Source organism: Perissodus microlepis, chromosome 17, assembly GCF_051167445.1.
Source record: "Perissodus microlepis isolate ML-2025 ecotype Zambia chromosome 17, ASM5116744v1, whole genome shotgun sequence".
NCBI classification, from domain to species: domain Eukaryota; kingdom Metazoa; phylum Chordata; class Actinopteri; order Cichliformes; family Cichlidae; genus Perissodus; species Perissodus microlepis.
The window spans coordinates 12,130,652-12,141,477 of record NC_140477.1 but is presented as its reverse complement, the minus strand read 5'-3'; the positions used below and the strand labels follow the sequence as shown (position 1 = coordinate 12,141,477).

At 41.2% G+C, this 10,826-nt stretch overlaps 1 protein-coding gene across 1 annotated transcript in view; it reads right to left on the bottom strand.

Annotated features, from left to right (window-relative positions):
* Positions 1 to 1,864, bottom strand: part of sema3aa (sema domain, immunoglobulin domain (Ig), short basic domain, secreted, (semaphorin) 3Aa) — a 36,192-nt gene extending 34,328 nt beyond the window's left edge. Inside the window, exon 1 of the mRNA XM_084909313.1 lies at positions 664 to 1,864. Coding sequence (XP_084765439.1) covers positions 664 to 769 — 106 coding nt within the window. The 5' untranslated portion in view covers positions 770 to 1,864. The remainder of the gene's footprint in view (positions 1 to 663) is intronic.
* Between the last annotated feature and the right edge of the window lie 8,962 nt (positions 1,865 to 10,826).

Genomic DNA, 10,826 nt, shown 5'->3' with positions numbered 1-10,826 from the left:
GTGCAAACGGTGATTTAATACACACACACACACACACTCCAACTGTTGGATCCGTACAGGATACAGTAATGTGAAGTCGAGAAATCTACCTGGCCCCATAAAGAGGGGCTCTGTGTCACAATCAAAGCAGATCTCCCTCTTTTTTTCAGGAGTTTTTGGGACAGAAGCCATTAAAACAGAGGCTCTACTGCCCGTGCAGAGCACTTAACAGGACTGTACAGTACTAGCACAAGGGGACAGCACAAGGGAAAATTGGTACAGGGGCCAATATATACATTTAACTTCAGGCAAGAGCCGTTCATAGCATATGGAACCAATTTGACTATTTGTAAGTGGGATAGTGACAGACAGAACCGGCCAGAAAGAAGGGGTGAGTTAATGGGAGTGAGGAAGACAGTAGGTTAAGGAGAGAGTCAGATCATGTATGCTGACCAAGAGGGAGAAAGAGTGAATGAGACAGACACAGAGGCAGAAATAGATCCACAGAAATAGAGGAGGAAAAAGCCATACTCAACATGAGGAAGAATAGATGAAAAGCAAAGCATAAAAGAGAACCCATGGGCAAGAAAAATAAACTGGACAGGCTAGTGTTGGCTAAAAGCACCAGCTACTACGGTGAGCCTATATAACCTGGAGCCAGGGGAGAATGGAGAATGGGCTTACCCTTGTATGACAGCTTTAGTCTGGGTACGTTGTGCTTTGGATTAACTCCTCTTCCCGGCTGCACCGCCCCACACAGCAGCACTACAATCCCAAGAAGGTATTCCATGGTGCTGGAGTGCTGCTGGCCGGCCTCCAGACCAGGGGGGCACTCACAGCCCGACCAGTGCCCTGAGAAGAGTGCCTTCCACTGGGGTACACCAAGCTTGGAGAGTCCCTACACTCAAGCCCTGAAAGTAGAGACTCCAGGGAGAGGGGTGAAAAATCCTGGTTGCGCTCCCCAGCTCAGAGTGCAGACTGTGGAGGGGGACTTCTGTAGTGTGAAGTCGGTAGTGGTGGTGGGGTGCTGCTCACATGGCTCCCCGTGTGGAGGTCCAGGCAAGATAGTCCCCCGGGCTGATCTGTCCTCCCCCAGGTGAAGGCGCAGCAGCGCTTCAGCTTGGTGCGATTTAGATGAGAGGTAGATGCTGTGCAAAGGTAAATCAGAACACTTATCCACAACAGTAAGGCTATCCTGTCCTAGAGATTTAAAAAAAAAAAATAGAAATCTCTTTCTGCCTTCTTCTCTTTGAGCAGACACTCACAGCAACCCTCTAATCCTTGTGTGCAGCTCCACCAGACTGCGAGAGAGAGAGAGAGAAAGAGAGAGAGAGCTACACCATCCACAGAAGGGGAGGGGAGGGGAAGGAGAGTGGCGAGAAAGAGAGCGACAGGGAGAGAGAGGAGAGAGAGAGAGAGAGGAGGGCGCTATGACTTGAAAGAAATGATGAAGCCAGTGTAGTGGATAGAACTATTGTGAATGGTTAGGTTTTTATAGTTTCCAGTCATCCCTCCCCATTTCCTGTTTTTTTTCCTTTTGTTTTATCATTCGTCATCAGTTCCTCTCTAATGCCATTCTAACGACTTATTTTAAAACTCATATGCTTTCAGTTTTTCACCCAGTCTTTCTCTCTGGCCACGTACAGTAACTCACAGCTTGATCTCAGGTTGTAACGATTAGCAAGGAGAGTAAATACTTTCACACAAAAGAGCTTGACTTTAATTTAAAAACTCCAAATAAATACAACTGACAGAGCCGACATAGATGTTTGAGTTTCTACATCCAACAGCAGTAGCCCTAGAGGAAGGGTTTTGTTTTTATTTTTCATTTGCTTGCTTCAAATTTTCTGATTATTTTAAATGAATACATTAATTTACTTATTAATTAAAATTATTTTCTTAGACATGAAATACATTATTGTCTACATGTTTATGTTCTCGGTTGAAATCTGGAAATTGTAATTATAATAATAATTTAAAAAGTTAATCATTGGCTCAATTTTTAAGTGAAATAGTGAAAAAAGGCACCTTTTATTAAATTATTGTTTAAGTAATGTGTGATTTATTTTGTTACACATGTTTATGATTTTTTACGATCTTCTAACACATTTTATATCTTTTATTGCAGCTGTTTCAGGGTGCCGTCAGGATGTGTGATTATACGCCCAATAAAAATTCCCAAATCAAATCGTTTTCCTGTTCTTTTTTTTGGTTAGCACTGTTTCCTCGCAGCAAGGAGGTCCTGGGTTCAAATCCACCGGTCGACTGGGGACTGTCTTGGTGGAGTTTGCATGTTCTTCACCCCACGGCTGTGTGGATTTTCTCCGGGTACTCCAGCCTCCTCCACAGTCCAAAGCCATGGATGGGGTTGGCGATTCTAAATTGGCCGCAGGTGTAAATGTTAGCCCTTTGACCTGTCCAGGCTGTATCCTGCTTCTTAGCCTACGGTAGCACTTATGCAACCCTGAAATGGACAAGCAGAACCTAACCAATAATATGGGTGGAATTAAATACATACAGGGGAGAAAGTCTTGCATTATTTTATTCAAGGTGAAACTTTTGACTTTTTTTTAGGTTTTTATTTATTTTATCATTTTTTTTTATTTGAAACTTTCAGTATGAAGATGGTGGTGCTAGAAAAAGTACCGACATGTGAGTCTCAATTCCTTAATAACAATATTATATTCATGCTAAGACTATGCTTGGCCTAAAATGTGATTACTTTCTGATATACTTCTTTGGATTTTTTGAATTCCAATATTTTATTCATAAATGTTTCCATGCACACGGAGAATGTAGCGCTCCAGTGTGTTTTCGACTTATCCAGATGAAACCTCATTGTTACAGGGAACACATGCTGGTAGTTAACCTGCATAGTCTGAGAGGGATCCTGTCTCTGCTAAAGTCATTCACATCAGCGAGGCAGGTCAAAAACACCCCCCTCCTCTTAACCCCCGCCGGCCCCTGGAGGTGCTGGTGTGTGTGAGAAAGAGGGGGCACCTCCTGTTTGGGGTGACATAGCAGTGGTGAAGTGATAAAAGCTTTGATAAACAGGAGTGCTGATGTGTCAACTCACACACCTCAAGACACTAAAGGAAAACAACCTGAGAACTGGGCCGGTGAGTGTGTTGTAGTATGAGGGCACCCCTATACGCCAGCGCTCCCACCAGTGTGTTTGTGTTTTGAGGCTTTTGTTGCTGTATCATACAGCATATCTGATCTGTGTATCTGTTTGTCTGTAAGATTTTAGCATAAGCTTTGATATCAGTTGCCCCCCTCCAAACAAAAAGTTTTGTTTGTGATATCTGCCTCTTTCAAGAAGGTTATTTCCAGTTTATTACAACTTGTATTACATTTTTGGAGTTTCAAACATCTTCTATTTACTAAAGTATTCTTTAAGCGAGTGGTTCTGAAGGGGGAGCCAAAAACCCCTCGCTGAGGAGTGTTTTAACATATACAGACTGGGTAGAAAAAGTTCAAAACACATCTTGTACCTTTGTGGCAATATAAACTCAAATATGACACCGCATGCTCCACAGGTGAAAAAGGTTTTTGTAAAGCAAATAGCTCTGTCATCAATAGGTTAACTACAGAGATCAAGAAATGCAGCAGCATATAAGAGTTTAAATAAAACCTAGTTGAGGCTTAGTTAAGTTTTCTAGAAGACTAGATGGAGGAAAACTGTTGAATTATGATAGATGGTGTGCTGTGTCAGGTGGGCTATTAAGAACAATTCAAATGTTAATAACATAACATAAAATGTTTTACAAAATCAGGCTTAATGATCATCTTGATCATCTGACCTGTCTGATTTTTAAACCTCGGGGTTATTGGTCTTCTTTAAGCTCCAATATTACCACAACTTTAACAGTTTAATTAATTAAAGCTATGGCGATAAGCAGTTTTCCTTAAAACCCCTCCCCTTTATGATGCTCAGAGAACTGACCTGTTGATTTAAATTATAAAGTTATTTATTTTTTGTACATTTACAGTCCTTATTTCCGTCTTAGTGGGTGTAATTGAATCTTGATGCGCATCCTTGTTCCATTATGCATTCACTTCCACCACCGTGGTTTCCCTGGCTTCGTATCTCATCACCCCTTTAGTCCAAACAGCCTTTTTAGCTGTTTACCCACAACAAAAAGATGTGTGGACAGACACGTGAAAGTACCCTCTCCCGTCTCACTCAGCCAGTCTCCATCGACCTCGGCCTCTCTCCTCTGCCCCGATCCGCCACCTTCCTTCCATTTATCTGCATTAGGCAAACTAATAGCGGCGCAGCTACCTGCATCGATCCTCACCCCTGGAGTGAGATGTGCTGGAACACGCCTTTATGGGTTGCCCTTTAGGGAGTGCAGCAACAGTCTGACCTATCGTTGCGGATCTATTTGCGACACCCCCCTGGCACGCCGGCAGCCGGAGCGGCCCTGAGTAATGACGGCTTAATAAATGGTGACACGCCGTTGGCGGCAGAATGAGATGCCCATTGACAAGGAGCTTCCACAGGCTTTCAGCGCCTGACGGTAAAAATAGAAGAGGACACGAGACACCCTGCTTATGAGGACACAGCAGATAGGAGAGCGGCGTCAGGCGGGTCTGTGTGTGCGGCGAGTGTCAATGTGCTGTTACTGATATGACGGTGTATCTTCATCCGGCGGTATGGAAACCGCTGTTAATGCCTTGTGTGCGCGTTAGAGAAAATGATTATGGTAAGATGATCCCAGATGTCTGTTTTAAAGAGAACATCGGAAATGTCCCACCCAGTACTTCGTGCACACCGCCCTCTGACCTCTTCTCTTCTTTAGCACACACCTAAAACCTTCCTGCTCATATCCTAACTGACCCCAAGTTCCTGAGGCCATTGCCACTGGGAGCAACACCGCAAAACTCCTCGCTGTCCCGATAAATGACATTTCAAGTTCAAGGTACGGCCAGCCATCATTTCCTTGATACTGCCGGGGTTCCTCTTCTTGTTCACTTCCTATTCCCAAACACCCACACCCACTCTATGTTAACAAAGGTCACACAGCAGCCCCTTACTCAGCAAATGACATATCCAGGAAATGAGAGGAAAAGGTCAGGATAGATAGGAGGAAGGATAGAGGAAGAACAGTAGTATGTCGTGGGAGTTATGAGAGCGGCATCTCCTTGCGTGCGTGTGTTGGAGAACAGCTAACCAAGGGCCTAATGTTGCTTATTTGGCAAGCAAAAGAAGGATACTAGGGTCAGTGTGGTGTATGTTTTTCATATACGCACATATGTGCGTGGGACGGGCAGGAAAGGGGTGATCGTGTAACACCTTAAAAGATACAGTAACTTGACAAGTTGAGAAAGGAAACTGTAAAATATCAGCTATAGTAATCATGACAGTATTTACTGCAAAGGGAAGGAGAAGGAAAGAGTAAGTTAAGACTGATTACTTTGCAACTACGTGCCTTTCCATCACACACATTTTGTTGTGAAAAAGGAAAATCCCTTTATATGTCACCACCAGCTGCGCAAATGCTATGTCACAATTAAGCATTTGCCTGAGCATGTAGCAGTGTATGGGAAAGCAAGAAAAAAACCCAAAACATCTGTGTGGACAATCATCATTGGAACGCGGTAAATGTATATTTCTCTGTCAGAAGTTTACAAAGAGCTATATATCAAAGTAGATGAAGCCTGAAAGTATTTTTCCGTAACCATGTGAAAGTGTTAGGGTATTAGGGTCTCTAATAATTCTAAAATCCGGAGAAACAGAGAATTTTTGAAGAAAAAGCAGCTGAAGTGGGACAGAAATAAGCCATTATGTGACCCCTTGCTAAGCCTTTTAAAAGGAAAAATTAAAAAAATATAAATAAATCACAAAACATATAAAATCATCCTCTTAATTTACTGGCTCTCCAGTCAACACCTGTTTCTGCTCTCACATGCTCTTTTGCCTCTGCTCTTTCACTCGTCAAACAAAGTGGTGGTTTCATTAAAAATCAATTCTAGAGCTCATTAACAATGCTTCCTCTACCCCAGAAGAGCCTCCAACTCTGGTGGAGGGAAATGGGAGGTTTCCCTCCATTTCATCGCATCTCGAAAGGTCAGAGGTCGTCCTTCAGGTTTACAATGTGGGTCACGCAACCCCATCGTGTGCATGGCAGAACTTGGGTAATCTCTTTTAGCGAGAAGCTCCGCCGACGCAAACTAACACGCAGTTTCGCGTGGTGTTTCCGCATCCACTCAAGACAAGGACGGGAATCGGAGCGCAAATAAACAAAAGTGGAACCACATTGCACGAGGGGAAAGCTGTAACATCTGTTGCAGTGAGGGAGGGATGGATGAAGGCAAGCTGTTGGGTGTATTTATTCGTCGCTGATACATTTCAATCCATCTTCTGGTCTCCTGTGGAGCTCTGACTCACACAGATGTGTCCACCCCATACATCTGATGACGGTGGCACGAGGGATATCAGGAATCGTTTACAGGAAGGAAGGAAATTTGACTGAAGTGTCACACTGATTCATAAAAAATGGGATTATTTCCTGCGCAATACTGCTGACGTTCACATGGGAGGGGGAGATGTGGAGGAGTTGTTTTCTCTGACATTAACAGGCTTGCACTTGTTGAGCCACAATTTGATGATGTCACAAGTGTAATCTGTCCTTCTCGGTAACTTCAGGTCGACTTAAAAGAAAAAAAGAATTATGTTTAGTTATTGAGCAACCTTCAGCTCTGGGGTGAAAGACTTCTTGCAACTTGGTTGGTTCCAGAGAAAGCTCATCATGCAGCATCACTGATGCGGAAAAGACCAATAGAAACCTTAAAGCGAGGGGGGAGTGGACTAATCCAGGACCTAAAGGATTCCTTTAAATTGTATGTATATGTAAATGCAAAACACTCGCATTTCTGAATGAGGGTTTGTTGGGGGAGGACTTAAGTCTGCAGTTGGGCTGAGACAACAGTGTAGTAGCTCATTATTCCCTGTGTGTAGTTAAATCAGGGAGCTTATAGGCCTTTAAGAACTCTCTCACCCCTTCCTCCCATCTCCACCCAGAGTCAAAGTGAATAGGGGCTGTGACAGATCTCCTCAAAGAGCATTAACTTCTCTTCTAGGTCCGTGAAAATAAACCGAGTGGCAAGAATTTTGTGCGGAAGTAACGATGACACAAAAAGCATCAGAGTGGGACCCTGTTCATGCCGTGCCGGCTCAGACATTATGTTTGATCCTAATAGCATTTGTTTTGCCATCTGTTAATAAAGTTTGACAAATAAATCAAAAATTGAACTCAAGATGGTTGGTTAGACAAATCAAATGTCTAAAACTGTTATCTGGCTTTAATCATCATAGCATATGTGTGTATGTTTGCAACAGGTGGGCCAATCCGATTGAAACTTTCCACGGACGTCCTCACACATACAGTGACTATTAACATCTATACCTATGTTTTTTAATCATTTATTATAACTCACAATTTTTTTTTGAGTTTTTTAAATACATAATGTTTATTTCAGCATCGCTGTGTTTGTTTCATGTGTCACGTTCTCAACGTACGTCGCCCGTATGTAATCTAACACTCACTAAAAAATTTTATCCGTGACGGAATTATGTTTGAGTCGCCACTAAATACAGAATGGAAAATTTGTGCCGCAGGGCGGATATGCCTAATTTAAAACATTAGCACACACACAGGCGACTGTGCAGCTTACAGGTTTTGCCTTTGGCTTTTACACGACATGTTTCCCCAACTGTAGTGCAAAGTAAAAGGAGGCTAAAGTTACACAGTTCTGGCCTTATTCACGTGATGGAAATCTGAAATAAGCTTTTTGCCTTTTGACAAAGAGAGACTTGAAGACTGAAATACTTATAAAGACAAGTTGTCTTATCTGTCATGGTCACAGAATGCAGTCAGAACACTGTGTAATAAAAGATAATATGTGTTATATCTGAAAGATTACATGGAGACAGAATAAAAAAATCTGGAGCCTTCACTTTATTAAGGTCATCTTGACACAGACAAGAAGAAGAATCATAAAATTTTCTATCACATGCAATAATCAGGTTTTAAAAAACCCCAAACAATCTGTGTAGTAAATATCTTTAAACTTTAATAGCAACAACTTGCCTTTCTTATAAGACTCACGTGTACGGTTTTGCTTCACTGTACTGGAGTTTCAGCTTTTACAAGCAGGTTTAATAAAACTGCCGGGGACCGCCTCGAAATGTGAGCGTGAAACAAAAGATAAAGATTCTGTGCAGTCCCATGTGAAGAGAAAGACCTGACCTGTTCATGCAGTCTAGACAGTTTTTAGATGAAAAACAAATCTTCATAATTATGACTTTATGGAGAGTTAATGCTGTAACATCTTTCTGTTCCTGAAACTAAAGTTATTGTTCTTAAAATAATGCTACACATTTTTTACAGCTGGCACTAATACCTTCAAATAACGATAGCTCAAAATAATATGACAAATATATGACATCATCAGTATCCGACCAAACAAACAGACAAAGATGTCAAATATAATTTTAAATCTAACTTGTCTGCATCTTCAACTAACTGTTATTTTGATTCAAAATTACTCTGAATCCGTGCACCTAATTTGTTAAAGTGAAACTTTTCTTCTTCTTATTAATATTGTTATTATTATATTATATTATATTAATTTTTTTTTCTTTTTTACATTTTTTGGCAATAATTTTATTATTTATTATTTATTTTTTCACTGGATAATAATAATTCATTGGATAAAAATAATGATGACAAGGAATACAAACCCTTGACAACCAACACAGCCTCTGAAGAGCCTTTTAAAAATGATTTTTAACTTTTTAATGTTTCGTCAGGAGTTGATAACTAAAAGTTGTCAGTATTTTTTTTCCAAGCTTGGATAATTTGGGAGGTCTGCATTAAAAAAGAGAGCATTAAGTGGAACATTTTTGCATACCAAATTTAAGGATCATCAAAAATTTCCATACTAGATCGGTTGAGTTCTGGTTAAGAATAACCCCCTTTCTGCTGCTGTTGACCAACAGGGTGCTGGTGAAAACTATGCTACTACTGGGCAAAGACAAAGGTGGGTAAGAAGTGAGTGTAGAGGCTTTATATGTAGGGACTGTGACTGCTTTAAGGGGAGAAGAAAGAAGAGCACAGAGAAGGTTAATTGATGAGGTGAAAGGACGACATGCAGAAAGTTGGCTGACAGAAACGGATGCAAAGGACAGGGCGAGAGGGAGGCAAATGGTCTGCTCTGGCGACCCTTAATAGGGAGCAGACGAAAAAAGAAGAGGATGAAGATGAGTCATAACTGCTATTTACTTTCGCACTCAGTATGTAGCAACAAAATGCCAAACAGATGCCCAAACACACAACCTAACTCTGGAATGCTGTTGGCTCCCATCGTGTTTCATCCATATCAAGTTAGGTAACAACATCTATACCAGCTAACATCATCTCCAAGCATAAACAGCTTGTATATCCATGTCTGTGTCACACAATCCAAGAATGTGACTGTAATGACGAATAAGGCCTACGTTTGCGTTTTTTTAGCTGCTTCATAATTTATTCTGTCAGGAAGAAATTCTTTTAGTATTTTATCCGTCTTCGTCTGCAGGGCCGACAGAGCCGGAACAGTGACACAGCACTCCATCCCGCTCTTCTATTAAATATTTACACGCTTGTGAAACATATAAAACTAACCGCCGGCGCTCGCATTACTGCGCAGTAGAGGAGTCAGATTTAATATGGCTCACATTCGCTTCCAAGAATATGTGTGTTAAACGAGGAGAGCCGGAGAGACATACAGACACACAGAGACACCAACTGAGTTCGTCCTGCTGAGCGAGTGGTCAAATGGGAGTTCTCTTGTTTTTTAAGTCAACCTGAAGCGTGAAATCCCACAGCGCTCCTTAAACTTATATCTTTATGTAGAATGTCTCAACCGATTTTATTTATGACATATCTGACTTATTCACTAAAGCATGTTTGAGAAAGTTAGCCGAGGGATTCTGGCTGGCACAGAGTTTCCGCTTCCATCATTAATGCGTTTTTATTTCTAAAGTGAAAGAACTAAATCAAAACAAAACGTCATTAATGTTAGTATTTGAGCCTGGCAGACATAACTAATTGAATTACTTGTCAGTGTTCAGAAGATTGATTAATGAAGTCTTACTTTCCAGGAATAACATTAGAGTCGCAAAGTCTGATTTAGTTAAATTGGCCCTTTTAAGACATATGCACTGTTTACAGTTTATGCATGCGACTGCATCCATCACATTAATGAAGCATAGATAAGTAAAGGACACTGATACTTTTCTTCTCAATGTGGAATTATTTTCTGGAACTGAATGTTAGATTTTGTACAGTGTTATTACTTAAAAAAATCAAATCCTTTGGAAAGTTGGGAAACTGAGCAAAGTCCATTTTCAGCAGTAGGAGATGCAGCTCTTGCCAGTTCAGTGTGCATAACTAATATATTGCGCAAACGCTACAATAAATCACTGCTCTCAGGGAGTAATAAGTAAAGTGATAACATTCCATTTAAACGAATAAATGAGAAGTATATTATACCTTGAGAAGTAAGGCCAGCATTGATCACTACCATATGATTGCAGTTAAAGCTATCTGAAAGTAAAATTGTGCATTTTTGAGCTTGCTCGCCAAATGTCTCCCTTTCGTATAATAGATGCCTTGTGCCATGTGGGCGATTCAGCCACCACATATTTCCCCACTTTGCAACAGCTGTTTGAACAGCCTCACACATCCTCACCAAGGGAAAAATGCGCTGTGTTTTATCAAGAGAAACAAAACTAATCACAAGTACACTGCCGTTTTGTCAGAGCGGCTAAACTTTTTCACCTCTCATCATCATTTGTC